The 20,121-nt window shown below is 55.8% G+C and overlaps 1 protein-coding gene across 4 annotated transcripts in view; it reads right to left on the bottom strand.

The window, feature by feature from the left end:
- Positions 1-1,271: 1,271 nt before the first annotated feature.
- The window catches only part of TTC28 (tetratricopeptide repeat domain 28), a 108,859-nt gene continuing 90,009 nt past the window's right edge, over positions 1,272-20,121 (bottom strand). For 3 of the 4 annotated variants that reach the window (XM_028711076.2, XM_077920540.1, XM_077920539.1), the window contains 13 exons: positions 19,792-20,010; positions 16,907-17,069; positions 15,644-15,784; positions 9,781-9,940; positions 9,026-9,205; positions 7,874-8,594; positions 7,122-7,246; positions 6,686-6,917; positions 6,490-6,566; positions 6,245-6,268; positions 5,819-5,948; positions 5,597-5,704; positions 1,272-5,133 (listed from right to left, as the gene is read on the bottom strand). In XM_028711076.2, the coding sequence (XP_028566909.2) occupies positions 3,476-5,133; positions 5,597-5,704; positions 5,819-5,948; positions 6,245-6,268; positions 6,490-6,566; positions 6,686-6,917; positions 7,122-7,246; positions 7,874-8,594; positions 9,026-9,205; positions 9,781-9,940; positions 15,644-15,784; positions 16,907-17,069; positions 19,792-20,010 (3,938 nt within the window). In that variant the 3' untranslated portion in view covers positions 1,272-3,475. The remainder of the gene's footprint in view (positions 5,134-5,596; positions 5,705-5,818; positions 5,949-6,244; positions 6,269-6,489; positions 6,567-6,685; positions 6,918-7,121; positions 7,247-7,873; positions 8,595-9,025; positions 9,206-9,780; positions 9,941-15,643; positions 15,785-16,906; positions 17,070-19,791; positions 20,011-20,121) is intronic. The other variant, XM_077920538.1, reaches the window with a different exon arrangement.

Raw genomic sequence — 20,121 nt, 5'->3', positions numbered from 1 at the left:
AATTTTGATCATGCTTAATAAACTTTGGTGTCTTTTATTACATTTCACATGTGTGAGAGACTATTAAAGACACCCCTAGGTAATTCAGACAGCTAATTTTGTTACTAAAAAAAAATATCTGTTTTACATTCTTTGCAATAAAATGTAATTGCATTTTCTTCTGCCTGTGCCTAGAATATGTCTCCTACACAGACATCAGCAGAGGAAGCTGCTTTCTGGATAAAGTTACTTCCAGTCCACCAGCCCAGCATTTTACAGGAATTGCTACTTTAAAATACAGGTTCAGAAATATCACATGTTCCCACAGAGACAGTGAGAGCAAGTCAAGGGCTTCCGAATGAGAAGGGAACCAGGGAATGACTCTAGCAACAACTTTGTGGCAGGGCAAGACACAGGCCTTTGAAAACCACCAGGAAACTGGGGGCAGGTGTTTGAATGTGAGGGAATTTCCCTAGGAGCTTGGGGGCTGGAAGGTGTCGGATCTTGTCCCCAACAGGAGCTGGGGCTGTCGAGGGAGCAGCTAGCCCAAGGATGGAGAGCCTTCAGTCCACCAGGCTGTTTTTGCCAAACCATGGCCACCTGCCCCACATCTGACACCACGTGTGGGACAGGCATGGGTGTAGCTCCAAGGGAACCATTCGGAGCTTGAAGTGAACTCTCCACAGTTCCTTTGCAAGTGGGATTCATTGACAGACAGACAGCGCTTGTGAAGGTGGACTTCCAATGCCAACCCATCCATTGCTTTTGTTCATTTGCAGGTGCAATTTGGTGAGCAAGCATCAACATTTCATCATAACAACACCCCACCTCCTCCTGGCCCTCCAAGTGCCTTTGCGTGTGCCAGGGGCCAGAGTGGCTGCCCTTGCGAGAACAACAGGCGGCTGCCAGTTCCCCCTTCCTCAGCCTGGGGCTGCAACACAATTTCCCAGCAGAAAGCACCCCTGGAAGGAGGAGCTGGGAGAAAGTCTGAGTGGGAGCGGAAGCAAGCTGCTGGGCTCCTCCCCCCAAGAGGGGCCCGACATCTGCCTGGCATCCTGTTCAATGGCAGAGTTCGAGGGGAGACCTGAACCCCTCTTGTATCCTGGAGAAGGAAGCCCATGCTGGGTCAGAGAGAGAGGATGAAGGAAGGGGTGGGCCCCACAGAGTCGAGGTGCAGGACAGCCTGGCTGCCACTCCCCACTTCCAGCTCAGCAGCCAAAGCTCCCCCACCCTCCTTTGTGCGCTGCTGGGGAAGCCAAGAGCCAGTTATGTCAGACAAGGAACACAGGAGCTGAGAGATCTCATGCTTTAATAGACACAAAGGAAATCACAAAGGAGGCGGCCAAATGCCTTAGGAATTGCAATAAAAATATGAAATTCTTTTTACATGGTAAACTTCGTAATATAAAAAGTTTAATGCTGTCTGGAAACGGGAGTTTTAATTTACAAAAAAGTCCATATAGGCCAAACATGGCAAACGCTGCATAAAGATCAGAGAGTGCAGAGGACCAGCCAGCTTTGGAGAGGCAGGGAGGCAGCATGTGTCTTTGTGTGTGTGTGCCAGGATCCTCCCCACAAGAACACATGACCAAGGGGCAGAGCAGATGGACCACAAGGCCCCCAATGGACACAAGCAGGTGGGGGAGGGGCCTTTGGAAACCACCCTCCCCCAGACCTTTCCGTTCTCCAGCATGACCCTAGATTGGGCGAGGGCCTTGGCGCAGGAGGGGAGCGGGCAGCATGCTCTGGCCAGCTCTGGGCCCCACAGAGACCAAAGCCCAGGTGGCTCAGAGACCTCTGCAGCCTGGAGTCAAATGGAAGGGCCCTCTCTTGGCGAGGGGTGTGTGTGTGTGTGTGTGTGTGTGTGTGTGTGTGTGAGTGGGGGGGGGGGACTTGTACGTGGCATCACACCGAACGCTTATTGCTCACTGTGAGAAGCAGTGTTGTCACTCAGACATGCACAAACACGACAAGGAGGACGACGAACGAGGAGGGGCTCCACAGGGGACAGATTCCTGGGGTGCAGAGATATGATCCTTCCTGAATTTCCCCATATAAGCAACAAACCTGGTCGATTCCTCCTCACGGGGAGCAGAGGAGTGAGGTGAGAGCCAGGGTGGGGGCAGAGGGGTGAGGCTTTGCTGAACGTGGAACTTGAGGCCAAAGGGGCCCTGCAGGGAGCCCCCTCTTCCCCCCTCAAGGGAAGAACTGGCATTCTGAGAAGGCTGGAGGCTGCAGCGCCTGGCACCACCAGGAAGCGGGCGGAGGAGGGCGGAAGCCCATGAAAGCACCATTGCTTAGACTTCTGCCTAAGAAGCAAGCAAGGAAGGAAGCACAGAAGCTCTGCAGGCTGCAGGGGGCGGGGCTACAGGCCCCCCCAAGATTTTGCAGAACACCTCCTGCAGCTGCCTGCAGAGTGGCTTTGCATAGACGAAGACCAAGAGGTGCTCCCGAGAGCTCGCACCCACAAGGGAAGAGGCTGGGCCTTGGGGGGCAGGCCCACCACACCCACCAGCCAATGGGCAGGACCCCGAAGGGTTGGGTTCCCACTGATGGGCAAGCGGCCTGCTGGGACCTGCCCTGTCTTCCCACTCTCTGGCTTCCGCCTGCGTCTCCTGGCCTGGACGAAGGCTCCCCCCCACCCCCCGCAGCTGCATAGCTTGGAAATGTGAAGAAAGAAAACCAAAGAAAGGAGAGGAACCCCAACACTTGCTCCCCATGTGCCGGCAAGCTGGGCATCTCCTGGCAACCCCCACACTCCTGCCTTCAGAAACCCAAAGCCCCTGGCACAGTAATGGGGATGTGGGGGAGGAAGGTGGGGAGCTCTCCTTTGTGCTTGGGACGCGGAGCCTGGTGTCTGACCCAAATCAGGTGAGCAAGGGAAAGCCCCCAGGAGGAGGCAAGGTGGCAAAGGGAGGCAGGAGGCCTGGTGCCACATGGGGGGCCCTGGACCTCCAGGCCAGCAGCTACTGCCCCAGAGCAGAGTCGCGTCATCCTTTGCAAAGGACAGAGCCTGCTGTGGTTTGACTCTGCACCAGCTCCAGCACCCAAGGGATCCTCCTGCCTGTCCCAGCCAGACAAGGTCTCTAGGCGGGGGCTGGTCATTCCAGAGAAGACCCCTGGAGGGCAGGCGACCACAAGACCACACTTGCATCTCCCAGAAAAGGGCAGTGCCAACCCACTTCTAGCAACCCACCTCCCCAGAAGCATCAAAAGAGAGGCTTGTACCTCTTCACCACAGACAGTTGTTTGTGAATCTTGCCTGCTAGAACACCCTCCTCCCACTCCAGTCCTTGGTGACTCTGGAAGCTGGTATCCGGCACCGGGGGGGGGGGCACCGAGAGGAGGCAAGCTGCCAGCTGGCACCGATCCACAGCTCTGGCCTCTGCCCAGGCAGCTGACTGAGCGCCTGGATCCGCCTCCCAGCTCGTTGCCCGAGGTTCTGCCCCGTCCAAGGCCCTGGGCTCCTGACCAGCAGAGCAGGTGGCCGGTGGCTTCAGCACTTGGAGGAGGGGAAGAACCGTCCTGGCGACAAGAACTTGTAGCCATTCCCAGAGGGCAGCCGTGCGGGGCGCCCAGGGCCGGGGGTGCTGGTGGGGCCTGGGGCCTGTGCCGGGGGGGGCAGGGGGCTGGTGTGTCCATTGGGGGCACCCCTCTGAGGGGAAGAAAGTGGCCGAGGGGCAGATAAGTCCTTCAGCTCCAGTTTGTCGGCCCCTTCCTCCTTGCCGTGCCGCGGAGACAAGTTCAGCAAGCTGAGGACGTCCCTCCTCCCCGAGGAGCTCCGGAAGATCTTGAGGGGCCCCGTGGGGTGCTGAGGGGCGTTTTGCCAGAACATCTTCAGGTTGTGGATGGCCTGTACCTTCTCATCGATGGCGGCCATCTTGAGCTTGTCGAGGGAGGGGGCGTCGGCGGGGCTGGAGCGGGCAGAGCTGGCGGAAGAGTAGGAGAGAGCGGGCGAGGGGGTGCTGCCGGCCGGGGAGTGGTGCCCTGAGCTCGGGGAGGCGTTCCTGGGCGATTTGGAAATGTGGGTGCTGTAGGGGGAGCTGGGGTATTTGAGCCGGAAGGGTGAGGACGGCAGAGGCTGCTGCTCCCCGGGCAGGAACCCCCCCTGAGGCTCGGAGCTGGGGGACGGCTGGCTGCTGTGGGGGCCGGCCCCTTCCTCTGGGTGGGAGGCCTCGGAGGTGGTGGGGCTGCTGTAGCCAGAGCTGACTTTCTGCAGGGAGGAGCTCCTGGCAGGGGGCTTTGGCCGGAGGGGGGCAGGGGAGGCCTGGCCCTTGTGGCCGGAGCACGGAGGCCTGCTGAAGGCGCTGGTCTCTGAGGAGCGGAAGGAGGAGGCACGCCCCATGGGCAGCAGGGGGGCTCTGGGGAGGGGATCCGGGCTGCTGCTGCTGCTCTGTGCCAGCTGGCTGCTGCGTTGCAGCTGCTCCACGGCCAGGAGGTGGCTCTGCGTCTCCTCCAGGATCTTCTGGGCCAGCTCGCGAGGGTCCAGCGGGGGCGCGCTCTCCTCTTGGGACTTGACGGTGCTGTCTGTCTCAGTGCTGGACTGATCCGACTCGCCAGTGTCCGAGCTGGCCAGTTTCCCAACTTTTTGGAAAGGGGAGTTTGGGCTGGGAATAAGAGCCATTTTCACAGGGGAGTTGGGAGAGCTGACACTCCCCTTGGAACTGACCGAGACCACAACGCCTCTGCCTCTACGAGTCCGGGAGGGTTTGTGGTCAGGGGAAAAGTGCCCCCGCCTGCTGTCCTGGTAGTTCGCCAGAGGCTCGTTGCTGATGATGGAGAAGCCTTCATACTCCTCATCGTCTTCCTCCTCCTTGCTGGGGACAACACTGCCTGGAGGCGAGAGCTGCCCGTGGGGCGGGGCAGCCCTTTGGGGATAGGCATTCTTGGGTCTCTCGGGGTCCAGGCGCCCCCTGGAGCCGCCCCCTTCCGCCATGCCACACTCGGGCTTGGAAGCAAAGCTGATGGAAGACGTGATGGAGTTGAGGCTGTAGACGGAGATGGCGTCAGAGCCCAGGCTGTCAGGGCATGGCGGGGAGAAGGGCGGGTTCTGGTAGCCCAGCGGCCCAGGGTTGGAGATGGACTGAGCAGAGGCCAGCGACTCGAGGGAGGAGGAGCTGTCCAGGCTGAGTCGTTTGGGGAGCTCCGTGGAATCTAGAGAAAGCAGAGAGGGCCATGAAAGCCAAGGAGGCAGCAGGGGTGCTCCCGGGGCCCCAGAGAGGAACAGCCTCAAGCGCTCTTACTGGGGTTGACCCCCTGGAGCCAAGCTGTGAGTCTCCACTGCTCACCACTCAGGAACCCCCCGAGGGCCACATGCTGCTGGCAGGCACCCCACCCCACCCCTCCTTGGAGGATTTGGTGCCAGTATCTCCAGCTGCTGCCGCTTGTCCTGCCGGCCACCCAGGCATGGTTGCCATTTGCCAAAAAGACCAGGCGCAGTTCCAGAGCAACAGCTGAGCAAAGGAGCGGTGGCACCCAGCCCTCCTTTCCTAGCCCCTTGGTGCCCCTCGCCCAGTCTCTTGGGCAGCTGCTGGAGGACACTCCCCGTGCAGGAAGCTTGTGTTCCATGCCCACCATCCCAGCCACAAGGCGCCCCTTTCCCAGGCAGAAGCCTCACCAAAAAGCGAGAGAAGCGTCTGCAGAGCAAAGTGCATCGTCCGGCGGCTGGCCTGCTTGCCTGTCTTCAGGATCACCTCCTCCTGGCCAACTTCGCACAGGTCGAAGCCTGCAAGCAAGACGCGGCTTAAGGCCGGGAGCCCAGTGGGCAGCCCCTGGAGCAGGAGGACCTGTCCTGCCCTCCCTCCCAGCTGGCCCCCCAAAGACACACCCCCTGCCTTACCTAGAGCTGCCAGGAACTCATGGCAGCCTGGCAGTCGCCAAAGCTGGACGCTGATGGAGACCTGGATGGGGGCCAAGGAGAAATCTTGCTCCTTCTCTCCCACCTGGAGCTGCACCAGGACTTGATGGAGCTGGAGTGCAGGAGGAGGAGGAAGGAGAAGTAGTTAGAGGCAGGCCAGCCCAGCTCGACTCTCCCCCCCCCCCTCCCCTGCCCCCTTCCTCTCTGGAGGCCAGCCAAGGGAGGAGCGGGAGGAAGGAAAGAGCAAGGAATGTGCTGCTCCAGGGGACAGGGTGGAAAGCAAGGCGGCGGCTGCTGCTGCTGCTGAAAAGGACACAAAGGAGGGAAGCAGAAGGCTGCCCCCCCCCCCGCCCCAGAACTCAGGTGCAGGATGGGAGAGAGGGCTGAAGGGAGGGGTCTGATACTCACCATTCCTACCATATTTTTAACAGCCTTTGGGAAGCAGAAAGGAGAAGAGAGAGAGAGAGAGAGAGAGAGAGAGAGAGAGAGAGAGAGAGAGAGAGAGGTGTTTAGAGCCAGGAGAGGGCGTGCTCAGGCAGCAGCCTGATGGTGTCCCTTTGCGGCACGGTGGGCGTCAGGCAGCGCTCCTTGTCTGGCCCCAGTGATCACTGCCAGAGGGGCCTCGGGGGGGGGGGGGGTGACACGCCACTCACTCTGCTGATGAGCTGCTCTCCCGTCTCAGAGGCGGTGATGAGCTTGCAGAGGGCCTGAAGGGCAGCATTGGGCAAACCTGCCATGGAGAGAGGCAGAGAGGCCCCATCAACTCTGGGGGAAAGCCCCACCCTCACCCCCACCCCAGGCCCTGGGTGCCCCAGAGGGTGCCCTGCCCAGCCTCTGCCCAAGCCTCACCCAGCAGGGATTGGAGCGTGGTGCTGCACTGCTGGAGACGGTCTCCGGGGTCTGCGGTGGGAAAGAAGACAGCTGCGGGGAGCCCGCTGGCTGGGGGGTCCAGCCGGAAGCCCACCGCGGTCAGCAGAGCCTGCCAGCCTGGGATCCCGCCCACTTTGTTCTCCACACTCTGCTGGGAGGTGTACATGGAGTTGTGCTGCCCGCTGTGGATCCGTTGCAGGGACTTCTCAACCTATGCGCAAAGCAGAGTGTGTGAGCTCCCTCCCTGCCCCATCCCAAGCTAGAGGGAGGCTCCTGAGGGGCTCCACATGCCCCACATCCGGCAAGAGCCCCCAGAGAAGCTCAAGGCTTGAGGTGAGCACAGCCAGCCCCTTCCTTGCCACTTGTCTCGCCACCCACATGCTCAGCTCCTCTGAGGCAGCGGCTGCACCCTCACCAGGTGGAGTAGGACCCGCAGGGCATCGCGCGCCCGCTCTGGGTGCTGCAGGATGTCGGTCAGGGCTTGGCCAACCAGAGAGGAAGGGCTGTTCAGTTTCACGTCGCTCCCAATCAGCATGAAGCCTGCAGCGGGGACAAGTCTCACTCTCAGGGCCTGCCCAAGGCATTTTGGCACCCGAGGCAAACCACAAAATGCTGCCCCCTCCTGCCAGGGAACAAAGGGGGAGTGAAGGTGATATGCTTTGGGAACAAGGTGGGGGCTGCAAAATCACTTGAAGTGGGAATCAGAGGGCATTGTAGGGGGAAAAGCAGCCCACTTTCAATCACGTCGGGCCGGTGCTGAGACTTAGAGACCCCCCAAAGGCAGCCCCTGCCATTTCTCCCCAAGGGGTGCACGGAGACCAGCAGTCCCTCCTATTCGCCAAGAGGCCACTTAGAGGCAGCATGGGTGGCAGATCCAACCTCCAAGGAATGTGCCATCATTGCCATTCCTTGGAGGTGAGATCTGCTGTCCCTGTGGATGCTTCAGCCTGAGGCAGTCCCTCACCTTGCCTCATGGGTGGGCTAGCCATGCTCGCCTTGCACATGGTCTCAGGGGTAAGAGCCACCCTCTCTGACCCACGGCAAGGGCAGGGCAGGGGGAGCACCCAGCCCCCCAAGCTATGCCAGCGCCACCTTTGGCTCATGACATTCACAGCCGCAGTGACCTCCTGGTCTGGGGTGGGCGCCATGTTCAGGAGCCTTCCTCACCTGCCCAGTTGGAGGGGTGGGCAAACTGCTTGCTGCTCTGCACCATCTTCATGGCCTCTCCCAGTGCTGCGCTGGCCTTGAGGCCTCCAAGCAGCGCCGTGTAGAAGCTATGGACAAACACCTTGGAAGCGGCCGTGGGCACCGGCCAGAGGGAGACCAAGACGCAGTGGGCGCCAGCCGCCAGGAAGGCTCTCGTCAGCCCAATCACGCCGTCGGCCGTGACCTTGCCGTTGGACTCCTGGTAGGAGCCCAGCACCACCAGCTTGAGAGGCAAGCGCAGGTCCAGCACGTCGGCTGCCGTGAGCAGAAACTCCTGGAGGGGCGGGCAGTCTGAGATGCTCTCTGCGTCGCTGGTGTCGTCCTGCATGCGCAGAGACTCCGGGATGGTGTAGGAGTTACCGAAGGCACCTTTGCTGCCGGCCGCCAGGCTCTCGGCGTTGGGCGTCAGGACCAGGGCGGCCAGCTTCCACGAGACGTGGGTGGCGAAGTGGGCGCACTCGGCCTGGGCCAGGGCGCTCATCACCCGCTCCTTAGTGGCCATGCTGCCCACCAGGGGCTGGCAACCCAGCAGCTCCGCGACTGCGTAGGCCTCCTCCTCGGCAGAGGGCATGGGCCCCCACAGCCAGCGGTCCATCACCGAGGGGGGCAGCTTGGGGTTGCCGATGACGGCAGCCATGGCAGGGGAGCTGCCGTACGCCGAGGGACCCTTCTTGGCCTGGCTCTGGAAGGGCAGAAGGAGAGGCTGTGTCACCTTCCCCAGGGGTGGACTGCTCACACCAGCGAGCCCCGCACAGGGAATGCCTGACCACGGGGCCACCCCTGCTGGTCGGAGGACCAACTCCCTCGCCCCCTCACTGCCTCCCAGCTGGGCACTTGCACCCTCTATGTGCTGCTGTGGCCTGGCAGCACAGGTTGGTTGGCGCTGCTAGCATGACAAAGCGGGCCAGGGAGCTGTGGGGTGGAAGGAGGAAGAACAGGAGGGCAGACCCGGGGCTTTACCTTCCTGCCACTGGAACAAAAGTGGCTTGGGGGTCTTGGAGGGTCACATGAGGGAGGCAGGGATGGGGGGGTAGGACTCCGGGGCGACTCTGCCCCACCAGCTTCCCAGGGCCCAGAGGACGCGGAGGAGAAGTGGGGGCCCAGGCAGCCTACCTTGGCGCTGGGGTTCAGGGCACGGAGGGAGGGCACTGCAATGAGGCTGAAGCGCTCGTACAGGTACTCGTTGGAGGAGCTGCCCTTGAGGAGCGCAAAAGGGATGAGGTACAGCTCCCCTTCCAGCACCAGGACCAGCTGCCGGTGGCGGCCGACCGGCCCACTGGAGTGCATCAGGCCCTGGGAGGGAGGAGGAGGCAGAGATCTTTTGGAACACACACACACACAGGAACACACCTGCCCTTCCTCCCAAAGGTGCCTGGGGCGGCACAAAAGAAACCAAAGCCATTCAGAATTATTAAAACAGCACCTTCACAGCCAGGCTGAGCTGCATTTCCCTCCTGCGCACGCCCCCCAGCCCAGCTGCCCACAACAGAGCAAGGCCAAGGGGAGAGGGGACCCAGGTCAGTGCTAACGAAAGACCCCAAGGCCCAGGAGAAGAAGGTCTGGGGGGAGAGGCAGAGCCACCCGCTTCTCCTGCCTGCCTGCCAGGTCTCTCTCGCAAGCGGCCGAACCAGGACTCTCCCTGACCAGACGCCGCCAGGAGGAAGAAGGCAGGAAAGACTTCAGCTCTGTACTTCTCCTTTCTGGAGTGGGACAAAACTGGTGGCCAACTAGGTTTCATAGGAGGAATCCCAGAAAGGGAAGCCACCCCACCTCGCCCCACCAGGACCCTCTTGCAACCCCCCCTCCTGCTTCCCAGCAGTGTCCAGAGGGGCCTTGCTATCCCAAGGGAGGCACTGCCCAGGACTTACCCCTTCCATGGGCCCGATCAGCAGGTCATAGAGGGAGCGCAGGGGGGACTTGCTGAAGGAGCTGAGCCGGCGGGGCAAAGAGGAAGAGGAGGTGGCGGCTTCTTTGGCTGGGGACGGTGGGCCTCCTCCGCTGAAGAGGCTGTTCATGCTCTGGCAGCTCCTGTGGAGAGCGGGGAGAGGGACAGCGTTGCAGGTCTAGAACCCCAACCCCTCTGGCACACACACCCCAAAAGCCCTGCAGAAGTGGAGGGCTCTGCTGCCCCTCCTGAGGTGCCCATGGGCACTGGCTGGAATGCAACAGGAGGCAGGGGCTGGGGGGCAGATCAGCCCAGTGCCAGGACCTCCTGGCACCTGCTTCTTCTCCAGAAGTTAGCCCATGCCCCACGGCATTGGCACAATCTCCAGGGGGGAACATTTCGCAGCTGAGCACAAGTGGCTGAGTGAAGCAGCGGCTGCCACCTCTGACCTGGGGAGAATGGCATGGGTCCACTTCAAGGGCAGCTGAAGCCCCAGTTGGCGAGAACCCGCAGGATGGAGGCAGCTCCCTCTGCGCCCACGCCAACCACAGCCGATCCCTTCAGTCTGCCCCGCAAGCTGAGCGACCTTGCTGGCAGGGGGCAGGGAGGAGGTCCATCTCCTAAGCCTGGCTGGAGAGGGGGCAGCGGGCACTGCCCAGTGAGGCTCCCTCTCCCTCTCCTTTCCCAAAGGGCCCAGACCTCATGGCTGCTCACCACACGGAGATGAGTTTGAGATGCAAGAGGAGGAAGCAGCATAGGCTCTGAACAGCCAGAAGGGGGCAGCACCCCTCCACCATCCTGCCTTGTTTGTGAGACCAAGAATTTATCCCAGGGACAGGTTGGGGGGGGGCACAGCTTAATGAAGAACAAGGGAGGCCTGGCAGGCTGCAAGGCAAACACCCTCTTCCAGGCCCTGCAAGGTGCTGCTTCCTTCCCCACCCACTCTTTTGGTGCTGCCTTGGGACTCTCCCCAGCCTGCCCCCTTTGGTTCTGGCTTTGTCCAGCAGCTAAGCCACAGTACAAAGGGAATGTGGCCTCAGGCTGAAGAGGCTCCTCAGGCACCCCCAGACCCAGTGCAACAGAACCTCTCCCTCCAGGAAAGCGGCAGGTCCAGCTCAGGACCCCACGGAACGTTTGCCGCCAGGAAGACACACGCAGAATGGAGATCTGGACGGGCCCCTTTGCTGCCGGTAAAACGACTGCATTTAGTTTTGCCGTTTTTTGTTTGGGGGGCGTTTCTGTTGTGAACTGCCCTGGGATTTGCAGGTGAAGGGCAGTATGTAAATTTAATAAATAACCACAACAAGATTGTTGTAAGAATGTTTATTTTTTGTGTTTTAAATCTTTAAACATTTACTTCTTTTTTGTATGGTAACACTGTGAGTCTACAAACTATTTCTAAACCAGATAAAAAACCTTCTTCCATTTTACTGCAGTACTGATGGTTTCTGTTCCCCTTATTCTCCCAACCTCAAAACCTTGGAGCTGCCGCCGAAGTTCCTTCCGACACAGCTGCTCTGTCTCAAACACCTGGATATATTGTTAATTACCCTTTGAACAAAATGAAGCCTTTTATGGGTAGATCACATATTTCGCTGATTTAACTTTTTGGACCCTGGAGGCTGAGTGGGAGGGTGGGTCAAAAGGAAAATGAATCAATACGGATTTATATATATTAGTAACTTTGCATTAAGGTAACATTTCTCTACATAGTGGTGTATTTTGTAATATTATTTTGTTTAAGTTGTCTGTTGTTGCTTCAGTTTTCTGCACACCAGTCAGAGATATTTTTAATATATTAAGAAATTAAATAACTGACCAATCAACTTTCACGATCATAGCTTTACACGGATTATCAAAAAATAAATAAATTCTTATCGGGGGGGGCACAGCTGGCAATCCCAACAGCCATTGCAAGAGAGTTGTGGTGTGGTTGGAGAGTCAGAGGAGCGTGGTGGAGTTTGCAGCGAGTTGCAGACTGCAGAAGGGTCCCCAAATGCAAGACATCACCATTAACCACTGCTGGGAGAGGGCCTTCTTGGTGGTGGCTGCTTCTAGACTTTGGAACTCCCTCCCTAGAGAAGCTGGACTGGCTCCTTCCCTGCTGTCCTTGCACCGGACAGTAAAGACCTTGTTCCATCAGGTTTTTGAGAACTGACTGCTTTCAATTAAAGGGCTGGTGCCATGTTGTTTTCACTGTAATTACCAGTATGTTTTAAATCAATTTTTAAATGTATTATATATACCGTATTTTTCGCTCTATAAGCCGCACCAGACCACAAGACGCACCTAGTTTTTGGAGGAGGAAAACAAGAAAAAAATATTCTGAATCTCAGAAGCCAGAACAGCAAGAGGGATCGCTACGCAGTGAAAGCAGCAACCCCTTTTGCTGTTCTGGCTTCAGGGATAGCTGCACAGCCTGCATTTGCTCCATAAGACGCACACACATATCCCCTTACTTTTTAGGAGGGAAAAAGTGAGTCTTATGAAGCAAAAAATACGGTAGTTTAAACTCTATCAATGTTCAATTGTTTTTAATGACTGCTTTTCTCCCTATGTTTTTAGCTGTTCTAATTTTTATCTGTAAACTGCCATTGGTCCCTGTCAGGGAAAAGGGTGGTATATAAATAAGTATAACAAGAACCACAACCAAAAAAGCAAAGAAGCAAAGAAGCAAAGAGCAGCCCGATGCTCAAAGAGGAGGTGGCTGTGCAGGACTGCCTGAGGGATGGCAGGCCCATGTGGACAGCAGCAGGCAGCTATGGATGGAATGCGTCCAGCATAAGTGCCATCGAGGTGCATGAGAAGCAGATCTGTGGGGCTGTGGCAGCAAGCACACCACTCACTGCAAAGGTGCCCAGACAGGCATGGGACAAGGCTTTGATGAAGACAGAGAATGCACTGAACGCGTGGTTGGAAGACACGAGCCAAAAATGCACTCCTAGGGATGGCAGTGCCTTGTGGCAAAAGGCTCTCAGCCTCCATGAGCACTTCCAACCTTCCACCACAGATGCAGACTGGCCTGCCAAGGACTTTGAAGGCAGCCCCAGCTGGCTTAACAGCTTTGAGCATTGCTTGAGCCTAAAAAATGTCTGCACGACTGGGGTAGCTGCATCTGCAGACAAAGAGGCTACGAACGCATACCCTGAGCAGCTAAAGGGCGCATCTTCCAGAGCAAGTCTTCAATGCAGACAAGACACGGTTCTTCTCAAAGAAAAAGAATCTCCTTCTTGTGCTTTGGCAATCCAACAAAAAGGCCTGGGTGACTTCTTCATCCTATCTGGCCTGGCTCCACAAGTGCTTCATTCCAGAAGTGCGGCATTGCCTTGAGGAGGAGAACCTGGAGGTCAAATGGCCGCTGCTTGAGGACGATGCTCTTGGGCACCGCAAGGCACTCTGCTGAGCATACAGCGAGGTTGAGGCTGTCTCTCTCCTCATCCAGCATCTGGATCATGATGGGATTTGCTGCTTCAAGTCTGCTTACACAAAGCTCACCTTCTGCTGGATGATCAACACAACTGATGCTGATCCAGATCTTGATCTCATGGCATGCTGGAAGTCCATCAACATTGCCCATTGCATTACTTACATCAAAGAGGCCATGGATGCAGTCACGCCTGAAACAGTGAGCGCACACTGGAGGAACTTGTGGAAGGAATGCACACACATTTCAAGGGATTTCCAGGTGGAGGACACCGTGCAGATGGCCAGGGGATGGCTTTCTTGGCCTCATCCAGGAAGAAGTGGAAGGGCTAACTGAGCACCAACAGGAGGCTTCACTACTATCAAATAAGGGAGGTTTTTAATTTAGATAAGAAAATTGGTTTTCAGGTGGAAAAATCAAAATTGGAAACAGAATTGTTAGATCCTAAAAATTTATCAAGAATGTATAACTTGCTGTTGAAATGGAATACACAAGATGAAACGGTTAAATCTGTTATAATTAAATGGGCACAAGATTTTGGACACAACATTATGATGGCTGACTGGGAAAAGTTATGGACCACAGGTATTAAGTTTACGGCTTGTAATGCCTTGAGAGAGAATATAATGAAAATGATTTACAGGTGGTACTTAACCCCAGTCAAGCTGGCTAAAATTTATCATCTGCCCGATAACAAATGTTGGAAATGTAAAGAGACTGAGGGCACATTCTTTCATCTTTGGTGGACATGCCCAAGGATTAAGGCTTTCTGGGAGATGATTTATAATGAAATGAAAAAGGTATGTAAATATACCTTCCTGAAGAAACCAGAGGCCTTCCTCCTGGGCATGGTCGGCCAATTGGTGCGAAGGGAGGATAGAACTTTTTTTATGTATGCCACAACAGCAGCAAGAATACTCATCGGAAAGTACTGGAAGACACAAGAATTACCCACCCAAGAAGAATGGCAGACGAAAGGGATGGACTATATGGAATTGGCTGAGATGACTGGCAGAATCCGGGACCAAGGGGAAGAGTCGGTGGAAGAAGATTGGAAAAAAATTTAAGTATATCTTCAAAAACATTGTAAAATTAAGGACTGTTAGAAAGATGTTGGAAAATGAAAATTAGGTAGTTTTGGTAGATATGATATAAAAGGATTAAGTAAAAATGAGTTGATGAAATTGACGAAAGAGAGGACGTTAAACTATAATATATTATTAAATTATTTAAATGAAAATAAGGTTGGAAGGATTTGCTGAAAAAACGATTGGAATTAGAATACAAAATTGGGAGTTATGAGTAGGTCAAGGAAACAAGTAAAGGAAGAAAGTTTGTAAAGGTTTAATCTGTTCTTTTTCTATTTTAAGTGAATGTATTTTTATACCTTTTTCTTTTTTTTTCTTTTTCTGTTATTGTTGTATTATTTTTCTTTGTATTTTGTATTGCTTTTTTTTTGTTGTTGTTGTAACTTTAAACTTTGAATAAATATTATATTTTTTAAAAAAATAACTGAGCACCAACAGGCATCAACTGTTGAAGAGCGAGAGGAGCTGGTCAGATCAGCTTCAGAATGTGAGGATGGTGAGCAGGATGAGCCCACATGTGGGAACCTGCCGAAATTTTCTCACCTCTTCCAAGTCACAATGCACGCAAATGATCTGACTTGCAGTGTTTGACCCCCTCCATGGAATGCAGCCTGAAGATAATCCGTGGGGTTGCATACTAGGAAATGTTTGACAAACTCAAGAGACAACAGCGGCAGTTGCCAATCACCACGTCCCTGGTCAAGAACCCAGCAGCACCATCACCAAATGAGCCCATGCAACCCACCTCTGGATCTGAACCACAGCCAAGCACTTTTTCTGGCTATCGGTCAACCCTGAAGCAACATCCAGCGAAGAGGAGGAGGGGAGGAAGATGAAGAGCCACATTCACCGATAAGTGCAGCTATTTCTTTTCTTTTTTTACTGTTTTCTAGACTTTATGTGATTTTGCATATACACACAATACTCGTGTCAGAGGTGATTTATGGTATATCTTTAAATTTCATACATATACTAAATGGTTCAGTTTTCAGGGATACATTTCATGTTCTTAAAGTAGTGAAGCAAGCTTAGCTGTGTTTTTGTTTTGTTTTTAAACAAAGATTGCACTGTGTATGTTCAGTAACTGTCTAAAGTAACTGTTGCTCCTGAATGGGCTGGAATGAGGGGGAAAGCCCAGTCCCCCCCCCCCCATGTGGCTTCACTTTTCTGCCCAAGCCACGCCTGAATGCCTGCTTCTGCCCCCACCCTGGAGAGCGAAGTGGGGGGGGGGGGGTCTCGGCAGGCTAGAGAGAAGGAGGGTGGCTGGATGGAGAGAGCCCCACGAGGAGGGCAGGGCAGGGGCCCCCAGGTCTCTCCTCTTCCCTTCACCCTACCTGTTGAAGAGGTTGTTCCTGCTGACCATCCTCAGGAAGCCAGTGGGGTCCGAGGTGGAGTCCAGCTTGTGGCTCATCTCCTCAAACTGCTGGTCCATGATGTCTCCTGCCTCACTCTCAGTTTCGCTGCTGGCCGAGGCTCTGGCAGAGGAACAAGAGGCAGGAATGTCAGCAGGAACTGAGAGAGCACGGGGGGGGGGGGCATCTGTGGTCCCAGCAGCAAGCAGGGCCCAGAGAAATAGCTGGGCAAACAACACAAAAGGAACAGCTGTGGTGAGTTTTTGCTTTTCAAATTCCAGCTTGTTCTCTGCCCGCCCCCCTGCAAAAAGCATGATGCTTTCAATCAGTCACAATTCAAAACCTCCCCTTCAGCACATTTGGGGTAATTTCAACTGCAGCTGCCCTTCTCCGAATGCAGCTGGCTTGACCGCCTTCATTTGGCCAGTACAGATCAATTAACAGAGCCCATCTGCATGCTACTCTCCTCCCAACACAGATTTCAGGGCAGCCAACACTCCGGGGGGGGGGGCTCAGAGGTCTGGCCTGCCCCCCTCCCCCGAGCAGGGGCTGCTGCCAGCCCTGCTGGCATGACTGGGGAGCAGCAGAGCCACGAGACCCAGCAGCAGAGAACTAGGAGGCACATTGCAGGAGAGGGTGGAGGAATCTTCCTGCTGCTGCCAGAAAGCTCAGGGTGGGGGCTTGGAAGGGAGCTCCTGCCTCTGCTGCAAAAGGGAGTACCTCCCCCTCTTCGGCTGGCCATGGAGAGCCCTAAGCCGCCACCGCTGCCCCCGATGAATGCAACTGGCTCAAAGGCCTATGCATGCCAAGGCAGCAGCCTTCGCAGGCAGGCAGAGGCTCAGGGTGGAGCAGGATCTTCACAGGACAGGAAGGTTCTGCAAGGACCAGGCTGCAGCCTCTGCACTCCAGGCAGGCTCTGAGAGCAGCTGTGAGGAAAGGAATCCCATTCACACTCGGCTCACAAATCTCCCCAATTGCCGGGAATCCTCCAAAGCAGCCTGCCTTCCTCCCAGCTGGAATGCCGGCCGTGTTCCTGGGCTCCCTTGGCTCAAATCCTCACAGGCAGCGCCCCCTGGCAGCCCCAGGACCTCCTGACGGACCTGCTGGAGAACTGCCTCAGCCAGGAACAATCCCCTCTGAGCCTGCAAGGGGAAGGGGCACTCTCCTGGGCGGCGGCTGCCGGGAGAAAGCTGCCCCCTCTTCTTCTCTGCGGTTCCTCTGCCACTGAAGCCCCCCCCCCCTTACCGCATGTAGTAAGAGTCCACGCCCAGCGCTTCCCGCACACTGGCGCTGAGGTGCTCGAGAGCCGAGCTGGTGACTGCCTGGAGGCTGGCGGTGTTCTCCTGGAAGTCTCCGGAACCCTCAGCCGGGCCCTCGCCCAGGTAGCATTCGTGGAACTTCAAGATCCCTGAAAAGGAGTCCCCACATCAGGAGAGCCACAAGGGGCCAAAACCTCCTCCTCCTCCTCCCAAGACCTGCTAGATGGGCCCTGCTCCGTCTCCGCTGCAACTGGGCGTGCAGAGGGAGAATGGTCTCTGCTCATCAGCCTGCAAGTGGGAAAAGGCAGGAAGATTTAAAGCCTCAGTTATTCCCAGCGATGAACAGGCAGTCAGACCCCCCTCCCCGCAAGAAGGGTCCTCCTGCATCTGGAGAGAATAGGAGGAACTGCCACTGACATGGAAAGAGGGTTCTCCAGGGCGCAGCCAGCACCCCCACCCCCACCCCCTGCTTTGCAGCAGACAGCCTTCCATGAGGAAGCTGAACAAGCGCTGCTGGGAGAGGAGCCTCAGATAAGCCAGGCGCATTCTGCCAGAGTCACCTGTGTCTTCAAGCAGCCCATAAAGAAGGTTTCTCAGAACCAAAATACAGGATGGTTCTATCAAAGGCTCCTCTGTCTGCCTGACAAATGGTCCTGGTCCAGCTTCCCCAGGCAAAACCACACAGAGACAGGGACGCGGACTTATAAAAAATATTGGGGGGGCCCGGGAAAGCTCATGAATAATAAATAAGCTCATGAATATGCAAATAAAGTGGCGCCGCCTCCTCGTGAGCGAATAGGGGAGAGCGTGCTGCGCCTATTAATCAGCTCCAAAGGAAATTGGGTGGAGCTTTTGCTCGGGAGGGAGGGCAGGAGGCATGCAGCCCGCCCCTCCCTGTGCATTTTGGGCTGGGGGAGGGGCGGCGATGGCGCTCTGCTGGAGGGGCGCCGGAGATTATTGGGGGGGCGGAGCCCCCCCAAACGAATTTTTGAGGGGGCTCGGGCCCCCTCAAGCCCCATGGAGTCGGCGCCTATGCACAGAGAAAGCCTGGGGGGGGGGAGGGATGGAGGCCAGGAAGTGGTGGCTCAGCAGGGTGTGGCAGGGATCTCCACCCGCTCCACCTCCTCTCCATGGACTTTAAGCTACCTGCAAAGGTGAACCACAGGAAGGCAGGTGAGCGGAGGAGAGCCAGCTTGTAAGTGGGGAGAGCAGAGCCTCTCAGCAATCCTGAGAGGGGGTCTCTCATCCCATGAGGGGAGGGTCCAAGCAGCCAAGGCAGCTGGGGAAGGCAGCAGAAGACCCAGATCCAGGCGGGCCCAAGTGGCAGCTCAGGGGGGCAGAGGCAAGAAATCAGAGAAGAATGGCAAATGAAGTTTATGGACTATGCTGAAATGGCTAAAATGACCAAAAGAGAGAAATCAGGAAGACCAAAATTTTAATAATGGGAAAACTTATCTTAAAGACCATTGTAAACAGTTAAAATCGTTAGTAGGGTTGGAATAGCACTTGTAGTTTAAGGCCGATTCTGGACGTAATGGAATAATTTGCCCCCTGACACAACAACCAGGGGCTTTCCTCCTCTGCCCGCCAGTGGGGCAGATCAGCTGCAAGGAGGAGGCAGTCACAATTCACCAGCCAGAGAACCCCTGCCCAGGACACCATTTGAGCACACGGGTGCCTACACGGGAGGAGGAAGGGAGGCCTTGAGTCAGCCAAGGTGGGGGGGGGGTGGAATTCTCCTGGGAACAGGCAGCTGCCCCATGGGGTGTTTCCCTCACCTCTGTGGCATCCCACCCAAGATGGCTGCCCCCAGCCTCAAAGAGCACCCCCAGGAACCTCCTTCCATCCAGCCCTGCCAAAAGAAAGCTGAGCGCCTCTGAGCGAGGACCCAGGAGGCCCTAGGGCTGGGTGATATATCATTATAAAATCCAAAACCGATTCGAAGTCCATATCGTGATAGCCATTTCATAATTTTTAACCTGGCAATATATCACAAATCTTGATGTGTGTTTGTGTGCGGTATGCAAAAATCCCAATGCGATGTAAACCATGAAGCCAACCAATGCCTCTCCATAGCTCCATCCTTATTTCAGATATTGTGATATATTGGTATATTGTGATGTTTAGCTGGTGGTTTCTTCGGTGATACTCATAGCTGAGTAAGATTGTCTTCCATGAACATGGTCTTAACAGTAAGTCAGTACGTGACTGCGGAGGCCAATTCTGGATCCACATGTCCTTCCACAGTGGGGACATAGGTTTCCGGGCGGGAGTTAATCACGATGAGGGTTTGCCAAATGTGCCTTCCTCTTTCGTCCTGAGTTCGAACGTTTTCAAAGTCCATGACACCTTTGGTAAAGGCTGTTCTCCAACTGGAGTGCTCGCAGGCCAGTGTTTCCCAGTTGTCTGTGTTTATACATTTTTTTAGATTTCCTCGAGAGTCTTTAAACACTATCCATTTTTAAGTTCGGAATAGAATAGTTGCTTTGGAAGACGATAATCAGGCCTCTGCACAACAGGATCAGTCCAGTGAAGTTGGTGTTGAAGAATCATTGCTTTGACACTGGTGAGCTTTGCTTCTTCTAGTACACCAAAGTGCTGCACCAACAAGCACAAAACAATCCCTCTGCAGCACCACAAATCCAACTCAACGGTGTAACGCTGGAAAATGTTGATCACTTCTCCTACCAGGGCAGTTATCTTTGCACACTGATGCCGAAATCCAGCATCACCTGAGCTCTGCGAGTGTGGCTTTCTCCCAACTGAAGAGCAGTGTGTTTGAACTGGTGATATATCACGATGTTGAAAAGCAGATATATCGCCCAGCCCTACCTGGCACACACACACACACACCCCGCCCCTGTGACTTACCTGCCCCAGGAGCCAGGAGCCAGCTGTAAAGGTGCCCTGCAGCCAAGGAATAGTACAGAACCAGCCCCCGCTGCCCGTTCACCACTTCCAGGACCTGATCAACCGTCACGGGGGAATAGGGGTCCGACTCCTGCTGGCCTGTCTGGCGCTCCACCAGCAGGTCAGCAAAGGCTCTTGTGCGGCCTCTCTCCGCCACGGCCAGAGCCTCATCGTGGTGCCCTGTGGGGAGGAAGGAGGCGGAGCCACACATGAGGCTCATGCTGCCGGGGGAGGGGTATCCCGGAGCAATGCACCTGCCTGACACGCTTGTGGAAACGAGAAGGTAAGGAG

The sequence above is a fragment of the Podarcis muralis genome, chromosome 16, assembly GCF_964188315.1.
Source record: "Podarcis muralis chromosome 16, rPodMur119.hap1.1, whole genome shotgun sequence".
NCBI lineage: Eukaryota > Metazoa > Chordata > Lepidosauria > Squamata > Lacertidae > Podarcis > Podarcis muralis.
The sequence above is the reverse complement of the archived record's forward strand: the minus strand, read 5'-3'. Positions and strand labels throughout refer to the sequence as shown.